This window comes from Teleopsis dalmanni, chromosome 2 (genome assembly GCF_002237135.1).
Source record: "Teleopsis dalmanni isolate 2A chromosome 2, ASM223713v2, whole genome shotgun sequence".
NCBI lineage: Eukaryota > Metazoa > Arthropoda > Insecta > Diptera > Diopsidae > Teleopsis > Teleopsis dalmanni.
The window spans coordinates 15,564,347-15,585,998 of NC_051847.1; the positions used below are offsets into that span (position 1 = coordinate 15,564,347).

At 30.9% G+C, this 21,652-nt stretch overlaps 5 protein-coding genes across 6 annotated transcripts; 1 reads left to right on the forward strand and 4 right to left on the reverse strand.

Annotated features, from left to right (window-relative positions):
- Positions 1-4,284: 4,284 nt before the first annotated feature.
- Positions 4,285-7,265, reverse strand: LOC119683438 (ATPase inhibitor A, mitochondrial-like). 2 transcript variants are annotated; one of them, XM_038097110.1, is made up of 4 exons: positions 7,184-7,265; positions 6,854-6,934; positions 6,350-6,494; positions 4,285-4,612 (listed from the first exon to the last, which is right to left on the reverse strand). In XM_038097110.1, the coding sequence occupies exons 2-4, from the start codon at positions 6,898-6,900 to the stop codon at positions 4,484-4,486; spliced, it is 321 nt and encodes a 106-aa protein (XP_037953038.1). In that variant the 5' UTR covers positions 6,901-6,934; positions 7,184-7,265; the 3' UTR covers positions 4,285-4,483. The 2 variants fall into 2 exon arrangements, with proteins under 2 accessions (XP_037953038.1, XP_037953037.1); XM_038097109.1 differs by lacking the exon at positions 7,184-7,265 and adding an exon at positions 7,041-7,146.
- A 1,610-nt stretch (positions 7,266-8,875) lies between these two features.
- LOC119683430 (protein virilizer) lies at positions 8,876-15,437 on the forward strand. Its single transcript, XM_038097098.1, has 7 exons — positions 8,876-9,184; positions 9,252-9,913; positions 9,973-11,561; positions 11,621-12,895; positions 12,967-13,663; positions 13,722-14,735; positions 14,803-15,437. Exons 1-7 carry the CDS (start codon positions 9,119-9,121, stop codon positions 14,975-14,977), a joined length of 5,478 nt encoding a protein of 1,825 aa, XP_037953026.1. The 5' UTR covers positions 8,876-9,118; the 3' UTR covers positions 14,978-15,437.
- Positions 15,438-15,629: 192 nt separating this feature from the next.
- LOC119683436 (5-formyltetrahydrofolate cyclo-ligase) lies at positions 15,630-17,683 on the reverse strand. The gene is made up of 3 exons (XM_038097107.1): positions 17,294-17,683; positions 16,974-17,229; positions 15,630-15,928 (listed from the first exon to the last, which is right to left on the reverse strand). The coding sequence occupies exons 1-3, from the start codon at positions 17,411-17,413 to the stop codon at positions 15,699-15,701; spliced, it is 606 nt and encodes a 201-aa protein (XP_037953035.1). The 5' UTR covers positions 17,414-17,683; the 3' UTR covers positions 15,630-15,698.
- Positions 17,684-18,000: 317 nt separating this feature from the next.
- On the reverse strand, positions 18,001-18,628 carry LOC119683441 (ATPase inhibitor A, mitochondrial). The gene is made up of 3 exons (XM_038097114.1): positions 18,446-18,628; positions 18,206-18,344; positions 18,001-18,134 (listed from the first exon to the last, which is right to left on the reverse strand). Exons 1-3 carry the CDS (start codon positions 18,487-18,489, stop codon positions 18,072-18,074), a joined length of 246 nt encoding a protein of 81 aa, XP_037953042.1. The 5' UTR covers positions 18,490-18,628; the 3' UTR covers positions 18,001-18,071.
- A 170-nt stretch (positions 18,629-18,798) lies between these two features.
- LOC119683437 lies at positions 18,799-20,646 on the reverse strand. Its single transcript, XM_038097108.1, has 3 exons — positions 20,500-20,646; positions 19,605-19,872; positions 18,799-19,543 (listed from the first exon to the last, which is right to left on the reverse strand). The coding sequence occupies exons 1-3, from the start codon at positions 20,553-20,555 to the stop codon at positions 19,427-19,429; spliced, it is 441 nt and encodes a 146-aa protein (XP_037953036.1). The 5' UTR covers positions 20,556-20,646; the 3' UTR covers positions 18,799-19,426.
- Between the last annotated feature and the right edge of the window lie 1,006 nt (positions 20,647-21,652).

Below are 21,652 nucleotides of genomic sequence, written 5' to 3' on the forward strand. Positions count from 1 at the left end.
TTTTCTTTTAAAGCCAATAAGTCACTACGTTGCTAAAAATGAATAAAGAAGATTAATTACTTATTAAAAAAGGAAATCTAATATCAAAAGCAAATTTTCATTTCATCTGAGGTCTAATTTGTACAATAATGTATTAGGCACAAAACTTTTTCATTGCTGCTTTTATAAAAAAGTCGTATCAGAAATGGAATGGGTATAAGAGATCAAAAATTATAGACAAATGCAGGATGATACTTCAACATTTGGAGAACTATGCTTCAACTATGTGAAACCTAAGCGAATTCTTTTCATTTTCATCGATGTTAAGCAGCACCTTTAGTTTGTGCAAAAAGATCACAGTTTTGGATTTGGGACATATATGGTTGATATAGAAAATACTGACTAAATTATATCTAATACCCAATACCAATTATATATTAAATATATATTAAGAATATTTTATTGTCTATAAGGAAGTTGAGATTATGAATAAATATGAATGGAATGTGCAATGTGAACACAGTTTTGGATTTGGGACCTATATGGATAATATAACAGTGACTGACTGAATACCTTCCCATCAGCTTTAGTCCAAAATTATAAAATATGAAATTATTAGTAAATTAATTGAAAAGTTAAATATTGTTTGATCTTATTGAGTTAATTATTTGCGAATTAATTATTTTATCTTACCTGCTTAAGTACATTAATTGCATTTTTAGCTTGCTTAACCTTATCAGCAGTGGACATACGGCTGTAAAATTTTTTTTAAGTTGATTTAATTAACAATTAATTTATTAAATAATTCACTTACGCAAAAGGACTAGACGCATAAAATTTTGGTAACGTCTTAAACGAAACAAAAAGGCGTGTAACCTGACGGCTAATGAAACTCATTTTCGGGAAATTTTAAGACTTAATGCGATTCACACCAACGAATTATAACGAAAATTTTTATTTGAATTCTAAACTATTTGTTAATAAAAAAAATATATTGATACATCTTAACATTTTGTTTAAATTTACAAATTGTCAATGGTTACTATATACATCAAAATTTTTTCGAAAAAAAAAATAAAACAGCTCACCTATCAGAGCTGAAAACTCAATGGCTAGACTTTCAATTTTTTTCAAACAAAATTTGATTAATTTTTTCTTATATAATTATATTACTTTTATTATATTTTACATTATATATATTACAGTTTATATTATATATACATATATAGAGCATTGTACTAAGCATACATTCTATTTGGATTAGGTTTTCGTACTGGTGAATCATAGATGATTGGACGTTCTTTGCGTGGTGGCGGCGCGCTTATGCTTGGACGTACCGGTCTCGAGTCCCTTGAAGCTGTGACTGTTGTACCAAAAACTGCTAATACTGCCAAGACAAATCCCAAAATTACGAATAATTTCATTTTAAATATTCAATTTAACAAATTTTTAATTCGTGGCTATGAGTGTTAATTTATTTCTGACTTAAGTTTGCTCAAGCACTGCGTTTTATAGCACAAAAAGATGCTTAAAGGGGAATCCATTTCGTCATAAAAAAAAAAAAATAAACAATAAACTGTGAACTGATAAGATTTTTTTAACGTTACGGTAAACCACCGAAGTAAAATTTTCAAGAAATAAATATAAACAAATATTGTTTTTTTTTAAATTTATATACATAAAAAATTAATTTCATAAACCAATAACTACGTCATATATTTCCTTATAAAACTAAATTATATTGACAACAGTAAATTATTATCACATATTTAAATAGAAAAGTTATCTATCGACAACACATATTTTTTATATAGAATAACAAAATTAAAATGACGTATCACAGAATCAAGAAATTTTGATTTTTCTTTTAACTGGCAATCAACCCGTTTTAACGGTTATACATTTTCAATTTATGTTTAAATAATCATACTAAAACCATTTTCGGAATCATCAGGATATCATCAGGACGATATTTACTTTTTGTTGTTTAGTTTCACTGCTCATTAAGTTTGTAAGTTACAGTGTAAATACTTATGCTTTTCTTGAGCTATTAAGGTCAGTATTCCCTTATGATTCAGGTAATTCAGTGAGAGTGTGTATGCGTGTCTGTTTAGTTGCATAACAAGACACAAAAGTCTAAATATAATATCAATACTTGAGATAAACGCAATAAACTTCAATTTATATCAGTTAAGTAATACTATGTTCACACTTCACAATTATTAAAACTTAATTGTGCAATTAAATGTGAGTGTTTACACTTAGGCTATACTTAAACAGAATCTGCTTAGCACTATAGTATTGATGCCGACAACTTATTGTGTACTAGGAAGACATGCTATAACACTGGGTCTACCCTATAATAACATTTGTCGTGGTTGTATCCCTGAAGGGGATATTTAATTTTATGAACTAGACAATTGTACAACAGAGAACATATTTTTTACAAAGTCTTTTAGATGTCAATATATAACAAAGTTAGACTAAATGAAAGTACTGTTCCTTAATCATATATATAATATAACACATAAAACTTATACAAAAAATAATCAAGAAAATAAAAATTTCTACTGTAACGTCAATTGTAGCGTATATATTATATTATTCTAAACCTGGCTTTTTAGATATGTTTGAGAAATCGCTCTTTTCTTCAGATATTTTTAAGATAATCAATTTATGAGCACTAGGGCATTCTCTACAACGTTGGCAAGTATGTGATAAAGCTATTTTAATATTAATTATATTAATTTAAAATATTTTATTATCGAAGTTTAATAAATACATAGTGTCCATTCTCCCTATAAATAAATTGTTTACTTCATCAACAGCAGTTGTCATACCTTTTACTTAGGATTTTATTAAAATTTCTATTTATTTTATTTCACTGCAAAAGGAATTCCGTGTTAAAGGTATAGAGTGAAAGCTCTGTTAAACCCACACTTTCATAAATTAACATCTGTCATAACCATGCAATATGGTAAGTTCCCAGTTTTTATTTATCATACAAAAATATATTCAAATGATCAATATACATCTAACATAAGAAACTAAACATTTAAAGAAAGTATGAAATATCTTTTTTTCATAGGACATGCAGATATGTTCCCACTGAAACTATTAAGAGCATATGGATTTCATATATATAAAAATGCTAACTGATATATTATCGGCGCTTGCTTGCGGTAAACAATTTATTTTCCTCTCTAGAACTTTTCAGACATACGTCGTTTTTGTAATCATCCAATTCTTCTTCTAAAGCAGCGATATTTACTCCGCTTTCATTTACAGATGCCACATTGAAATACACTGCAAATACACTGTACTCTGCTTCAGATTACTATTCAGAAAATGTATTTATTTATTTATTTCTACTCTTAATATTATATATAACTCTTTCATATTTGTTTTTTTTATATTTTCACATTTCAATACACGTCATTTCGATCATTATTATTAATATAAATTATTTCGCATTGTCATCTGCCAAAATGCAAGTAAAAATTTTGCTTCCAAAATTTTTATTTATAAATAATTTTTTTTAAACATAAACAAAATTTTGTTTTCGTTTATATTTAAATATATAGCAAAAAACAAAGACATCTGATTTCTGCCAAATAATTACCTTATGGATTAAGTTTAAATATATACCCCTTGGTGACATCTTTGTTTTTTGTGTTTTATTTATGTATAAAATCATTTAAATATATTATTTAAAAATATATTTAAATTAATATATCTCAAATGTGGACAATATATATAAATTTGATTCAAATATATAATACATAAAAGGTCCTATATTCATCTTCAAGAATTATTTTTGACATTATATGTAGTAAATAAACTCGTATTTTTTGAATTTATAGTAGTTAATTTTAACATATATGTGGAATATATGTATATGGATACATATGTACTGGCAGTGTTGTGTACAAAAGCTCACCTTGGCCTTATTAATGGCCCGTGTGATTTCACAAAGTCCATAGATCCGGAACAGTTGTATGATCAACCTGAAAAATCGTTCGATTAGGTTAGGTTGGAGTGTCAGTCTTACACACTAAAGCCCACTTGAGCTCAAATAATGGCCCATTCAGCGTTGTTCACTCAAAAGGACCGCTGTGATTAGCGTAGAAACAAGACTTAAAGACACGACTTCAAGTGAAAGTGACCCAACTTATAACTCCTTTAATTTGCTTATAAGTATTATAAGTCTATTCCTGATTTTGTACATAATTTATCATTTATAACTTATAAAATCATGTTTAAACTACTCAACTATAACTTTGCCGATTAAAATGTATAAAAGTTATTTTATATATTTATTTTATTTAATATTTCATATAAACAATGTTTCTAAAACAGTGCAAATGCATTTAAAGTTAAGTGAAAAAGTTATTTCTTTTATTTCAGCAAAAAAGCGATGAATTCAAAAAGTCTCACTTTTCAATTATTTTCTTATTTCTCTTTTGGAATTAGTTAAGTCGAATGTATGAAAAAAGCTCATCTTTTACTTATTCAAATTGTCAAGGTATTCCTTATGACGCTTAATGGCATCTTCGTGTTCCTTGATTTGTTGATGATGGAATTCAGCCTGGTGAATTTGATCGTTCTTCAAACGTTCCAATTGTTGTTTTTGCTGAAAAGAATAAATAATATATTATTATATTTAATTTAACACAAAAAAATAAATGATCGTATTTATTATAAAATATATCAAAAAGCTAAAGGATGAATTTGCGTTGAAATAATAATAGAAAGTTGAACTTAAAAAGTTATGACTTTGCGGGGTCTTAATACCCCGCCATGACCAGATAGCGGAAAAAACAAAAAGTAAGCTTATACTCTCTTAAAGTTAATAGTGATAGTATTTGGAATGGAATGAATTTAGAGAAGAGCGGATAAAACTATGAAGATTGAACTTTGCTAAGGCAACGTGAACCCATATATGAATTGAGTTAAGTGTGTGCTTTGACTGAATTAAACAGGTGGACGTCATCTAAATTAGCTACAAGTTAGGCTTAAATCAATAATATACAATTTTATGCATAACAAGTAACCGCCTAGTATGTTTAGGACATGAGAATACTTTCGGTTACAATAGATTCTGCTGTCGAGTTTCGTTTCAGAACGAGTCGAATTTCGTTTTAAGTGCCGTTCGAAACCTCCCATAATGACTTCAAAAGCAAGTCCCAGCGAGTAACAACTATTTCTTCTTTACAGGTAACAGGGCAAGGCCGATTAATAACAGATTGCCGTTAAAGTACGATCTTGAAGAATCGTACTTAGATGTATGCATAACAATCTACAATCAATATGGGGAATAGTTGCACTGGTGCAAAGGCTGTCGATGTGACAGAGGCCTCGTGTACTTTATTGGCATACGCGGAATTATAAGTTTTTGCTGTGACCTGAAAAACTTCAAGTTATTGTAATAGTTATTGATGAGTTCATGACAGTATTGTCGATATGAGAAATAGCTCCATTGGCGCAATGGTTATCATTGTATTCATGATACAATGATAACCGCTTTAATTAGAGCATAATACAGTTCCTTGCTCCCTTAGACTATTGCTACTCCAATAAGTGTATACTATACGGGATTTTTTCTTGAGTTCTTATTTGTCTCATGGCGTTGCCCTTGCTTTCATCTGTCTCAGCACTCATACAAATTTGAATCGTATTGTTTTATGGCTAGGCAACATATATGTGTCAAGATTCATTCAGTTCGATCTATGCTAGTTTCAATGTCACCCCACACATTGATTGAATCAACTACCTCTTTAATATTCCATCTCTTTATTTAAATTCCAGTTATTTAAATTCCAGTTATTCATATTCCTCAGTGCATATTCCTGTTTGAGGGTTAGCAGATGACCGCGGTTACGTAACATTTCCCAGCATTACTATGGCAGTTAAACTTCATGAGTGGTTGTTCAATATTTTAGAGATCTCCAATTTGTAAATTCTTATATACATTAAATTTTTTTAACATTTTTTACATTCGATTGTTTTGAACTAAAGCTATTTATAAGCAAGATATTTTAAAATTAAATTTTTGTCAGAGATTTAGATGGACCGAAGTAAGTATTGGTAAACTTTCATTAAATATTAAAATGACAAATTAATTTTAGAATAATTATGATATGAATAATTATGATAATTATGATTATGAAGTTTTTAATCACTGGTTAGTTCTTTATTTGACTGATTAAACATTTGTTCCTACCGCAACATCTCATATGTGGTAATCTATCGATACTTTTATTAAAAGTATTTACATATATACATTTGTATACGTATATATACACACACACAACAGTTATCATTACATCATATTTTAAAAACTTAGTTATTATTTTTAATTTGAATTTACCTTTTTGTAGAAATATTCCTCTTCACGTGCGGCTTCCAATTTGCCGAAAGCGCCACCAGCTTCACGAATAGAGCCACCACCGCCGCCTCCCTTACCTGCGCCGCTACCCAAATCACCCAACTGGCTATTGCTCATCTTCGCCAATCTAAAACAACAACAAATTATATAATAAAAATAAATAAATACTTAATTTAAATATTGCATAACACAAATCCAAATCACAAACACAAAAAAAAAAATTAAAAATTCTGTTTGAAAATCAATTATACGGCGTTTTGTTTATCTTATCTCATGTTAAATAGCAACAACAAAAAGCAGAGCAACTAAACAAAACAACAACAATAAGCATAATTAGCAAAAAAATATTAAATTTAAACGCATGTTCAAATAAGTGAAAGTTTATTGTTCTTATTAAGAAAATAATGTTAAGTTACGGAAAGTCTTAGTAAAAAATTATAAATTAATTACTATATATATTATACTATATTAAAAATATATACTCACTGAATTCCACTTGGATACAAGCGTGCGGTGCGACGTGCCACGAACATCTTCTAGACTTTAATATATGCGTATTATTTAGAACTGAAATTAAAATTCCAAAAATATTAATTAAATATACTCAATAAATATTTTAATAATATTTTACGAGGATAGCAGAATTAACATAATAAAAATGAAATTTTTTTACATAAATTGTTACGCAAAAGGCAATAGAGCAACACAATGACCGGTCTTTTTCTACTATGCTTTATACTGGAATTTTTTTACTTCCTTTTAGTTAATACTCAAACTTCTTCTACCAAAAATTCTCACCACTTCAACTTTACTCACCAATGACAAGTTGATTACTGCAGTAGCAAAATATGTTTTCATACAAGACCAGAAAAAGTTTAATGGATAAGAAGCTTAGGACCTAAAGTAAGTGTTGTAAAAGAAATATGTTAATCTTTAGCAAAGAGTATTTCCAAAAAAAAGCTCAGTTAAAATAAATAAATAAAAAACTTTCCAAATATTCTTTCAATATTGTTGAAACGTTTCGTTAATTGGTTAAAAATAAAACAAACACATTGTTGCTAGAAGTTAAGTTTTTATTTACTATGAAATTTCATAATCTACTGTGAGTTTTATATACTTGCTCTAAAAGTTTTATAATTTTTTTATAGCTTACTTCTTTAATTCTTTCAAATCACAAAAACATTTATTAGTTGCAATTCGCTGATTATGTCAAAATTCAATTGAATTTTTCTTGTATTTTTCGAATTGTATTTTTCGAATACGTAAATAAATAAAATTAGATTGGACCCAGTCTACACTGGCTTTATTTTGGTAAAATTTTTGTATACCTTCTCATTTTTTCTCTAAAATATACATATATTTTTTTTACTGAATAAGTTCAAAAAGAATACATGTTCGCTTTTGAATATAACAATTTCGTTAAGTTCTGATTAGTGTAGAGATCGAGTAAAAAATACTTTACAAATCATTTAATCATTTTACTTCTTTGATTGATGAAACGCAAGTTAGTGTCTAAAGCAACTTTATTTAATAATGTATGTGACCACTTGCAACAGGATCTCCGTATATAGTGATTTTGATTAAGGAAAGTGGAGAGTGGAGAGCGGAATTAGTGTGAACAAACACCGCATCAAATAATTTTAGCGCTTTGTCTTTGACATACTGTCGCATATTCTGGACAATCAAATCTGTGTATATATTCATTTCTGATAAACCGTCATTAATTCACTAACTGGGAGGGTTGTAAATAACCTCCATACATAAGTAATGCACACGAAACAATTATAGACAAATGAAGCATTTAACATTTTCTTCATTAATGTTCCAGATTTCGAATAACGATTTCGAAAATCGAGAAACATAGCGAGAGTGAACAGTGGCAGCAATATATTTAATATACTACAAATTATATTAAATATTATTTAAATATAATGTATTTATTTAAAATATCAGTTTACGCAGTTACCATGTTACTTGATTACATAAATTATTACTTCATATCGTGAATGCCAAATGTTTTCAATATTGAAATTCAAAATGCTACGCCAAATGTTAAATTTTAACTAGTCTTAGACTAGTCCGTAGGAAACATCAATTCGCGACTAAGTGAATTAATAGCAATAAATCTATTTATTTTACTTATTTATTAAAAAAGTATATTATAAAATTAATAAATTAGCATAATTTGATTAAAATTAGCAGAGAAGATCTAATTTACTTGTGTTATATGTATGAAATAGCATAGTTTTTAAATAATTTGAAATTGAGAGATAAAACGCGTTTTATTTATTGTAATTAAATAAATACTTATTTCGAATATGTTGATATATCATCCCTAAATTATTTTGACACACCACAAACTTAAATAAAATATTTTGTATTGAAACATATACACGTCATCACTCAATAATTGCTGTTATTTTCAAATATTTTTAATACACATTTGCAATTTGTATTTTTAAGGAATATTAAGAAAATATAGTGTTAAACATGAACCTTAATGGATCAGCTGTTTAGTTATCTAGCACACATTCGCACAGCTGTATTAAATATTGTATGTTGGCAACCATACATTCGGCTTACGACAAATTCGCGTCTACAGCACTTTTCACTACATTTGTTCTTTTCCATAAGTTTACAATTTTTAAATTATTGTTTATTCCTTGATTTATAAATAATTCACATGGGTTAATTATATTATTTATTATAAAGTTGTGTAACATTGAAATTGCGTGAAAATTTGTGAACAAAATGTCCGAGAACGACAATACTGCTCAATTGCTATTTTTTGACACCTTTTCCCATGAAGTTGACACGGTAAATATTAATCAAATTATATGTAATACAAATTTAAATCAATGTTTACTCATTACTTCACTTAAAGGATATAAATTTGGATTTAGTTCAATTCCCGAAACCTGTTTATATAAAGCAAGTAAGAATAATACCACTTGGGGCAAGAGTACAAGCCGACTTTCCAGGCGGCGTACGTCTTGGTGCTACAAATCCATCCACATTCGATATTGAATTTTTCGTTAACGATCTTGGTTTGCCTGGTGCTTCAGCATTTGAAAATTTAGGTCAATTGCAGTATAATCAAAATGACTGCATACATCTTGAGTGTAATACCGACATATTGACTGATGGTTTAGTATTGCGTGGTTGGTATAGTACTATAACTTTAGCTATCTATGGTTCCTTAACCAATACAATAAGTGAACAAATACAAAGTCCACCACCACAACATTGTGAGATGACAGATGATATAGCTAATATAAGTAGTGATGAGCGTAATATACCTGTACAAGAAAATCCAGTTAAAAGTGAATGGAAGGAGCCGTTACCTACCGAACTAGCACATCCACATAAGATAAGTGTTAGTGAATTAGAACCAGAGGAACTCGATTATGGTTTACCGAGGGAACATTATCATCATTCTGGTGATGAACGAGACAGACGTTTACGTAAAACATCAAATTCATCTGAGCGTTCATTGTCCTCAAGGAATAGAACCCATTCAGAAAATAATGACAGAGATTATATGAGGTTATTAATTTATATATATTAAATAATAAAAATATTATATTATATATTTACACATGTAGATCTCGCTGTGATCGTGAACGCGAACGTGAACGTGAAAAACCTGCCCGCAATTGGTCACGCAGTCCTGAATATTCCAGACACTCTCGACGCAAACGCTCCGAGCGTTCTCGTTCAGATGCTGAAGAAGCGCATAAATGGCCACGCACTCCACCTGCTTCTATAGACTCACCGTTAAGACCACGTTCACCTGATAATATGGAATATGCTGATGAAGATTTGCATTATAAATTACTTAAATCGCGTTCTTATATGCGTTCAAATGAGTCTTTAGACAATACTGAACCAGAACCTCAAGATGTTGAAGATGAAAGCAATTCAGGTCCAACTGCCGAACAATTTGAACCTATCTTAAGTGATGACGAAATTATTGGCGATGACGATTCAAACACTGTGGCTGAACCTGCAGTTGTAGATGAATATGAGTTGGAATTGGATGCCGCTGCTGCGACACCCGAAGCAGCAATTGTCGAGTTTGACCCATTCAAAATGCCGATACTTAAACATAATAACGATTTAAGTGGATTCTGTAGCAAAGACATAGAAGGGCTGAAATTATTATTCAAAAACGTCGCGCTGCAAACAAAATGCAATATCAATGAATTCAGGAGTAAAACAATTACTGTCGAGGAACGAGAAAATTTTGTGTTTCTGAGTGAACAAATTATAAATCAACTTTCATATTTGGCGCAGCAATACAAGCGTCGAAACTTTGTTCTGCAACATTTTTTCGAAAGCGAACCAAAAAATTTGTCACTGGCATTTACTATGCTTCAAATTGGTTTGGATTTTGATGTAGCTTGTTTACAACCACAGCCGGCACTTAAAATTAGACATATTAAAATTGGTGCTAGGCTTGCAGAATTACTTGGTGGTTCTCCAGACTTTCTAGAGTATATTCTGAAAATACAAGCTTTTGATCCGTTCCAAGCGCTATTTACACTTTTCCACAAAGATTATATGGCACTTTCTATTAAACTAATGCTACTTAAATCAGTTTCTGCATTATTGGACACAAGAATTGGTTTAGAACATTTCATTAATGCTAAAGTAAATGGATATCAATTGGTTGTGAAGGCACTTCAGTTTGCAAAAGAAGCACGAACGAAATTTGTACTGCAAGCAATAATCAAGAAACTTCATTTGATTGAAGCACTGCAATATTTCAAATACTATGGCACAACATTGGATCCAAAGCAGCAAATCGAATTTGCTATAGATCAAATCTTGGACGCACTTAATCAAAATTCACTATCTTACCAGCAACCCAAACGTTTTTTGCCTGTTTCAAAGAAATTTGAAATCATTACTGATGCTACAGCTCAACGTAATTTTGCTAATGCATTGCAAGGATTCTTTAAGGCATATGGCTTGGGAGAAACATTAGTGATGCTTCTAAGCAACGCAAGTGATTTGCAACCGTTGGTACTATTACGTATAACAGATTTAATTGATGCGTTGCTGAAAAGTCACGTGGGTTTGGATTACTTTGTGGATGACTGTTTCGAAACGACACAGATTTTAATAGCCGTACTGTTAGGTATTGATGATGTACCAGTAACTGAAGCACCGGAAATAATAACAGATGAGGGTATGTACTAAATTTCATTTCCATTAATATATTAACAATTCAAATTTATTTATTTACAGTGAAGATTAAAAAAATGGAGATAAAAGTAGAAGAAAGTACGGATATAGAAAGCGCAGATGCAACTAAAACCTTTGTTCAATCACCAGATAATGTTATAGAGGAAACAAATGACACAACAGAAGATAAATCTTTAGGTCAGTTGGAGGAAACATCAGATACAGCACAAAGTCTAGAAAGACAAAATCTGCACCGTTTACAAGTATTGGGCATCGAGCTGGCATATAAAGTGCAAACACGTTACCATTTGGATGCTATTGTGTCTTTAGCTACGTCCAACGCATATGATGCAATCCCATTAACCACTCACTTGCATGCGCTTTATTCACATACCTGCAATTCAAGTGGTAGAAGACACACGGTCGATGTGCTAGGTGCAAATAACAACTTGCACATTTTTATGGAATTAATTAAGAAGGAGCAACGTTTGCAATCTCAGCGTTTACTAACCTCACCTGCTAAATATAAAAGTCCCGTCTTAAGCTATGCTGTTGATTTGGTTGACTGTTGTGTGCGCTATTGTGAAAACTTGGATTATCTGATTGAGCACGGAAGAAACATTTTAGATTTGGCAAAAAATCACGAAACCTTCGAGCCATCAGTATCTGCAGTATTGCAGGAAATGTTTGTGTACTTGAAACCTCTAGAAGCTATAAATATATTTGATTATGATGACATAGCCCCACTGGTAGAAGTGATTACCAGATCTTTAGAATATATAACAACATTTCCTGGTGATTTAATAATGGGTTTACGTATATTCCGTCACCTAGCTATTGGCCCTATTCATAAAGGGCTTAAAAGCACAGAAACAGAAGAGCTAAAGCATCGATTTGTCGCGCTACAATTTTATGCAGCCGATGGCGTGCAAACGTTGCTTCAAATTTTAGAAAAACTGTGTAATTATTTTGAACAGCCTGGCTTGCATGCACCAGCGCTTATGACTATACAAAGCGTACATTGCTGTCAAATTATTTTACCAACCCTACAGATATTACGCCAAATGCTCTGCTATGCTATACAGTGTCGTGATATTGAATTCAAGGACTTGACTGCAATAGATCATCTAATGAAAACATACTTTTTGATGCATTATATGCCTGCAGCCAGTCCAGCAAAAGCTGAAGTGGAATCAGCAAAAGAAGAGATCATCAAAATATTGTTGGCCTATACACAGCCAAATGAGCAGGATGAAGAATCACTACATAAATCACTTTGGACACAGATGATACGTGATATACTTAAAAATATTGAGAGTCCTTCAACCTTTATACCAGGTAAAAAAATTACACAAAACATAGTGGAATTTGTAATTTGTAAATTAAATTTTATTTTTGTTTGCTTAAAGGTCTGCACGTTTTCACGCAACTGCTCCCCTTGCCTTTACCCATACCACTGAATGCAGATATGCAGTTGACACGCTTACAAACACAACGATTGATAACAGAGCGAAAACTTTGGTCAGCTCACCTGCATCCACAAAGCCATCAAATTGCGAAGCTCATAGAAACATTAGCGCCTTCATCTTTTCCGCAATTGACAGATTTGTTCACGAGAGTTTGTGTACAATTGGCTGATTTAGCTCCAAACATGACATTGCTTATTTCAAAGACATTTGCAGATTTAATATGCAACGAGTGGAGTAATGCTTCGAATGCACCTTCACTGCATTTGGCGCGCCTGCTGAATATATTCTCCAGACTGTCCGCATATGCCACACTTAAAAGTTCTGCATTGTCTATACTCAGCGGGAAGTTGTGGGAAGTTCTTCAAGCTGTGCTTTTGAATACAGAGGCTGTGGAAATTGTATTCAAGTGTCAACTTTATATCCATCGTATCTTAGAAAGTTATCTCGATTCTGAAATATCTTTAATAGCACCGAACTCCACTTCAATACCAGAACTAAATTTGGCTTCTGCGCTTCCACCAAAGGAAATAATACCGCAAATTGCAGAAAGCATTCTAATGAATGTTATTAACACCGATATAACTCACGAAGTATCATCATCTGGTGTTCGCAATTTAGTCATTTTAACTGAGCATGAGTAAGTAAAATTCTTTGTTAATCAGTGTAATAAATTCATTTTTGTTTAACAATTTCAGCATAACATTCCATCATTTAGCGTTGGTTTTAAAACAAAAGTCAACGGATGTGCAGCAGTGGATGAAAAAAATTATCGACTTGAATGAAGGTGGAAATTACAACTCAAACATTGAATCTCTGGCGCTACTCATACGTTCGCTTACACATATTGAAGAAACTGCAGGCACAGATGCCACAGTACCTCCGCGTACTCTGAAAATCGTAGCTAAGGAATTGATGCAAATAATTGGCTACAAGAAGAATTGCAACGAAACAAATCTGTTACAACAAATTGTCACTATAATGGAGCAACAAAATAGAGAATCTATGGACAATTTGTTTTCAGATCTAAAATCATTAATTGATGAGTTAGAAGGCTGTGATGATACACCATTAGATACAGAGGACGAAAAACCCATACTTGAACAATTGTTACCACAAACAGAGAGCATTGTTACTCAGTACGATGCACGCCCAACATTTACAATTTACGAGACGGAGATCTTCGATGAGAAACAACTAACAGCACGTTATTGGTTGAAGCTATTACAGCTGAATGAATTATCGGCCGAAGAATACAGCACACAAAGCGAAAGGGTTTCATGTGATTTAAATGAATTGGTAAATTCGTGTTTGCCACCAGAAACAAATTTAACAACAGATTGCAAGCGTATACTACACTTATCCGCCTCACCACAATCTAATCGCGAACGTACGCCAACTGCTCCTTGCTTCCGCACACGGCGTGTCGAAGTGGAACCAAGCACCGGTCGTGTTGAGAAAAAGATTTATGTGACACCAGTACGTGGACGTGGTTTTGCGCGCGCACCACCTACACGTGGCGATCTCTTTCGCTCACGTCCGCCAAACACTTCAAGGCCACCTTCATTGCATGTTGATGATTTCTTAGCATTGGAAACGTGTGGAGCACAGCCAACAGGTCCAACTGGTTACAACAAAATACCACCATTAATGCGTGGCTCACGAGTTGGCAGAAATCGTGGCTCTCGCATTTTATCCTCAGCAGCATTCAGGTAAGCAAATTCAAATTATTCTAATTCAATTAAATGTCCTATACAATACAATTTTAAATCATTCTAGAAAAACTAAATTAATTCGCACTGGTTCACCCTCATGGAACGAAGGACCACCTCATTACCGTACTATGTCTGGCGATACACATTTCGGTACGGAGCCACCACACTACGCACCCTCTTCACATTTCATTACACGACCACGTGGTCGAGGATTACGTTTGCGTTCCTATATGCGTTAATATATTAATTATGATATTAAATAAATGAAAAATATTTTTGTTTTGAAGTCAAATGTAACGAAAGAAACTATTTCTCAGTAGAGAAGTTCAAACAGTAATGAATTACAACAGCAGCATACGTTTTTTGCAATCATAAGTGTCCAAAAACAGGAGCTATAGGAAGACGAAAGGTTAAAGAATATAAAAATAAATAATGTATCTTAAATAATTGGTGTGCAAGAGCACACAACAATGATTCATTCTAGTTTCAAATAAACGCGGTCAAGGAGAGCGTTTAACTATTATAATTATTGTTGTGTACTTTTCTAGCTAAGAGGCAACAAATAACTTAGAATTTGTATAAAGAAGCTTTGTGAAGTATTTGGTACATCCAGCTTCAAAATCTCGATCAATTTAATGTTCTAAGCCTGGCACTTGCAGTTCATAAAATTATGTACGGACTAATAATTTAAGCAATACTCAAAACAGTTGTGTAATCAATGAAAAAATTAAATTGATTAAAAATAATAATGTTAACTGCTGTATTTCTTTACTGTTTAAACTTTTTTATTTAAAAATAAAAAATTATATCTAAACAAACTAAACCTTTGTAATGCAATAATGTAAAAGCAAAATACAGTTTCTTACATTTTGAATGTATTTAAAAGTATTTATTTTCAATTTTATTGTAGTTTTAATTGCAAATAAAATTTATTTCATAAGTTTATAAATTATATCTGTGTTAAGCTGTTATTATTCTGTGTATTTTTACATCGTGGGCATCGAGTGGCAGCTCATCTTCAGCCACAATTTGCTCTCGAAAAGCGAGTGCTATTAAAGTGACTTTCTTTTGCGGATAAGTATTGAAATGACGTTTTAGGTACTTATCATAATAACCCATGCCGTGACCCAGTCGTCCTCCAGCTAAGGAAAATGCTACTCCGGGCATGAGAAACAAATCGATCCCGTGACCTGAAAATAATGATTATCTTTATATGAAAGTTGACTGCATAAATGAAAGCACAATTTCAAAAGGAATTATAATAAATAATAGAATAACTAAAACATGCTGAAAAGTCTTATTGTCGAATCAAATTCTGCATTTCTCTTGAGATATAGCAGAAATTATTTATTGAACTTAACAATATATCTAAAAAACATAAACTTAGTGACCGCATTATAAAATTGATTTAATAGAAACTGATTGCTGACGATCCTGCACAATAGATGCAAAAACTTTATTACAAAACTTTATTATTGATTGCCAAAAGCACGGAACCAATTGTAATATTGGATTTGAAATACCTAAAGTAGTGAAGTCTTAAAATTCTATATAGTTTCCCAAAACTATATAGTTCTGTTTCCTAGAATTATAACCTATATAGTTTCCTAGAACTATAGCCTTTATAATTTTCCAGAAATATAACCTATATAGTTTCCTAAAACTATAACCTATATAGTTTCCTAAAACTGTAACCGATATAATTTCCTAGAAACTATATCCTATACAGTAACATAACCTATACAGTTTCCTAGAACTTTAACCTTTGTAGTTTTTCAGAACTAAAACCTGTATAGTTTCCTAGAACTATAACCTATACAGTTTCCTAGAGCTATAGCCTTTATAGTTTTCTAGAACTATAACCTTTATAGTTTTTCGCATACTAAGAAAATATTATGCACTACAGATGACACTTGAATGATTTGCGAACTGTGACACATCACTCATTATTCCGTAGATAATTTCAAGCATTCGTCTGAGTTAACGCTCATTGCTGTTGTCGTACTACTCTATTATATAACGTTTCTTGTCTTTATCACGATCCACGAGCGGACAGGCCTGCATTTCCACGCCATTTGCTTTTTCTAAATACCAAGTGTCTTACATTTCCGATCAGGAACATAAAAAGCTGTTTTCAATTTTATAACAAAAATTTAGAGAATATTAACACCCGATTTAGATAAAAATGGTTTTGATTATTTACGACTTAAAAGATCGCCCATGTTTTTTGCTTACCATTGGTTAGTGCGTTTTCACGTGGTTCTTTAAAATCTGGTTGCTTTATATTCCATTTAGTTAATGGTAAATTATCATAATCGTCCATATTTTTGATACGCACCATTTCCATATTATTACCACTATACGTAGGCACATAAACGTGTTTGTCAAGGCGAAACATTTCCTTCAACAACTCCAAGGTATCAACTTCTGTACTTGTACTGAGATAAACGCTGATACGTTGGGCATGTCGAAAATCTGTAGATTGTAACACCTTAAAGAGATATAATAGAATAAAGTTGATATGAAAAATAGATCCATTAATTTGTTTTATTTACCTTTTCTTTAATAGCTTCAGACTGTTGTGCTCTAGATTCTACTGTCATTGATTTTAAAACCTCATTTTTCATGCGATTTCTTAAAGCGATCTTCAACGAGTTTCCTATGTTCGCTGTCATTTTCTGGATTTATTTTTCAGCTGTTATCAGCGACTATACGTTCTACTAAGACACAGCGAGCGTTTCACACTGACTGCGAAGAGGTGAATCAATAACATTTAAAATGATGCTGCTAATCAATAGCTTCTGTTATCATTACCAATTGACGCTTTGATAACAAACTTTGTTAAAATATGTAAACACTTTGTATTAGTTTGCTTTGATTATTTTGTTTATTTTCATATTTATTCTAGCTGATAGTGCTGTGAATGAAGTGTGTCGGACGAAAAACACTCACTTTATGAATGCAGGTAAAGAAAATTAAATAAGTATACCAAAAAAAAAGAAATAATTTGCTAAATAATAAATAGAATGTTTTGCATTTTAAAACTAAAATGCAAGTAAAGATTAAATTTACATGCTAGACATATACTAGTGTGATCCAGGTCTAACCAATTACTAGAAACTTAAACAAACAAATAAATAAAATTTATATATTTTTATTGGTAATTTCAAATTTAATAACAAAACATAATTTTTTTATAATAAAAAATTTAATAACATAACAGTCTTTCTATAACATAATTTCTAAACTATTTTTTTTTTCAATGTGATAATATATTCGATCAAAAGTAATTTATTTATTACAACGTAAATTAAATTTCGCAGTATATATTTTTTACTTCTTTGACTGCTCTGTATTTGCTGGCTTATCCTTTAAGTTCTTCAGTTGCTCCTTTTGCTAGTTGACAAACAATATGAATTAATTACATTACAGTCTACAGAAAATATGTATAAAAATGAAAAACTTACTTGCTTGTAGAAGAATTCTTCTTCACGTGCTGCTTCCATTTTACCAAAGGAACCGCCTGCCTCTCGTATGGAACCGCCACCACCACCTCCTTTGCCAGCACCGCTGCCTAACTCACCAATTTGTGACATTTTGAAATGCCTAAAATATTTATTTAGGTCAATTATATAAATAAAAAATAATTTATTATGTAATATTTCAAAAAATCTTCAAAATCTTCAAGAAAATCTTAATGAACTCACTGTATATTTTTAGGATATAAGCGCGTGATCAAACGTTTTAACATAATAAAAAAATTTCCCACTTTCCAAAAGCTTTTATAAGGAAAATTCTCTTTCCAATTTCATCAATTTTTTAAAGTATTTCGTTGTTTTCCAAATTGCTATACTTATTCACTTGTTTATTTTTAAATTACTCCGCAGTCTAATTTTATTTTTTATTTTGCTAACATAATTCGTGTCATCATAAGTCAAATAAGCAAAAAAGTATTGCCAGCATAAAAAATTTATTTGATTTTATTAATAAATAGCGACGGTGTAAACATGCTATGAATAATACTAAGGAAATCGTTGAAACATAAAAAAAACTTCATAGCTGTTTTCTTAATGTTGTTTTTATTCGTACATATAACTGATCTGTGTATATCTGATATTAACGTACATATATCAGAGATCTTATAAGATTTTTTTTGCTGTATATTTTATTTAAAGATAGAAACACTTTATTACGGTCCAAACAAAAAATTTTTATTTCATCTAAATCCATCACAGCTACCGAAAGCGAATGATATACATATCCAATTAAATATATGTATTGAATTTAATTCGTATGCATATTAATTTTAATACATATATAAAAATGGTATATATGTAAATACATTTCAAAAACAGGACATTTTAAATAGACAGTAATTTTGTAACAACTAAATTCCATTCCATTGGATTTAATTCATATGTATAATGACCATCAAATATATATATATATATATACATATATATATATACATTCATGAATATATATATTACAACAACTTTTCTTGTGGACATATAATTTGGAACGAACAAACTCCAAACCCATCGCTTCTTCGTCATTAAAAACACACAATACTTATATCAAATTATATATATGCATTAAATTTAATTTTGTTGTGTATTAAATTTAATACATATACATATATTTAATATTATATTGTATGTATTTTTAATAGTTTTCATTTATGGAGGTTATGATAGTTTATCTTTGGAATCATCATCGGCGCTTAAAGCATCACCTTCATTACAATGTGATTCTCGCAACTTCTCCAACTTTTTCTTCGTCATGGACTTTTTGCATTCATTTTGCTTTAAACAATTGAAATAAATTATTAAAATAATATTTTAAATTTGAAATACTATTACCAACCTCGGTTAGGAAGAATGCTTCCTCTTGCAGTATCTTATGTTTGTTGCGGTAGGTGGATTCAGAACAGGTATTGCCACCATTTAAGCACCTTTCATATTCTCTCCAATCCGTTGGCGTCTTTACTATGCATCCGTCTTTATTGATTTTGCGAAACTGATTGATGCTCTGTTCATTAAAGTACGCGTCTTCATTACGATTGCCATGTGAGTTTCCTACACCTCCAACAGCTGGTCCCATGAAACGATTATAATAGCTAAGGCAGCGTTTACTGTAAATAAATAAGCTTGTTTTAATTTCACATTATCATAAAGGAAGAATCGATATAAGTAGACCCTATAGTTCTAGTAATTGTTATATTAATCCTATTCAAATTTGTTTCTAAACCCTTACACATAAAAAATTCTGATTTTTTAATAAAAATAGAGAGTGAACACACAAAAAACAGACCTCTATAAAAAGCAATTAAATGTAGCCTAAGACTACGTTATATGGTAATTGGCATCTAATTTTGAATAGCAAATTTCCTCATTTAGAATTTCCCTCATTTAGAACGCAACTTAGGACGTGTGCGAGTTAGGCTACATTATCGACACAGCTTAGAATTTCCCTCATTTAGAACGCAACTTAGCCTAACTCGCACACGACCTAAGGTGCTAAGTGAACTAAGTTAACAGTGGAAATATGGCATTAATCCATAATAATAAAATAATAATAAAATAAAATTAATCACCACAAAATAAAACCGTACAAGATGGACATATTCCTTAAAAACCTAAAGATCGATTAACCGAACTGTGGTGATGTAGAATATAACAAAAAATCGATGTTAATAAATTTTTTATTATTTTCCAACATAAAGCATTTATAGTTAATAAATTGAAATAATTAAACTTACCTCATGCGTGTGGTGAGTGCGTACCGCACCATTTTGAAAAGAACTCTAACACTCATTTTCGCAAAAAAACTTAAAAAATATATAATGCAGTTATATTAATTTTCTTAATACAGCAACAAACCGTATACGTAGTCAATTTCAATATTATCCATTCTAAATAAAAATTTTTTATAGGGATATCAATTTTTTCATAAAATCTTATGTCGCTTAGATTAAAAATTGAAATTTTCCGAATTTCTTTTGTCAAATGCCGATAATGCAGTCAAATACTGGAGAATTCCACAATCCACAATACACGCTGGAAATATAACATAAAGGAGGCAAGAATGGAGCGTAATAAATGAGTAAGTCAAAGCATAATAAGAAAAATGTTTTTATAACTTTATGAAATTCTGGAAAACAAATCGAGTTGAGTTTTTTTGCGACACTGGTCGTGCGTGGTGTTTATAGAGCGGCTACGGAAGAAGTTTTACGGAATTTGAATACCTAAATGTGTTTTTTGTGCAAATATACCGAATATTAAAATATACAAATTTAATAATTATTTGAAAAATATATGTTGTCTCAAAATAATTGTGCACGTATGTAAATTTGAGTATTATAAATTGTTTAAAACGAGTTTTTCATATGTTTTCTTTGCTCTGCTCAAAACAAGTATTATTTTCCCGAAAAAAAAAACAACAGAAAATAGTTAATTCTTTTGACAAGCAAAAAGCCGCATTTACATGTGTATATGTGCTGCCGTGATGCTATAAAAATAGTGGGCGTAAAAAAAAAAAAAAGTGAAGCATAAATAACAAAGAAATTAGCAGAACACCCCATTGTTTAATAGAAATAATTTCAGTATTTGATTTATAATATATAAATAATTTAATAAAAACAAATAAGGCGCTACGCTCAATGTTTTCGCCTCTTGCATTACTGCTCGAATCGTGCTTGCGTGCGTATTTTCGCCAGCGTTTCCAATCCTCACGATTGTTGTTGTTTAATGTGCTGTCTGTCTGCTTGTCATCCATGTTTTCTTTTAGTTTTGTTCATGTACATTTTTTTATTGCACTTTTGTTTTTTTAACTGCGTTCTATGCTCAGTTCTGTTTTCCCCCCTTTAATTCTGTTTTTATTTACTTTGATATTTACCGCCTTTTTAATTTTTT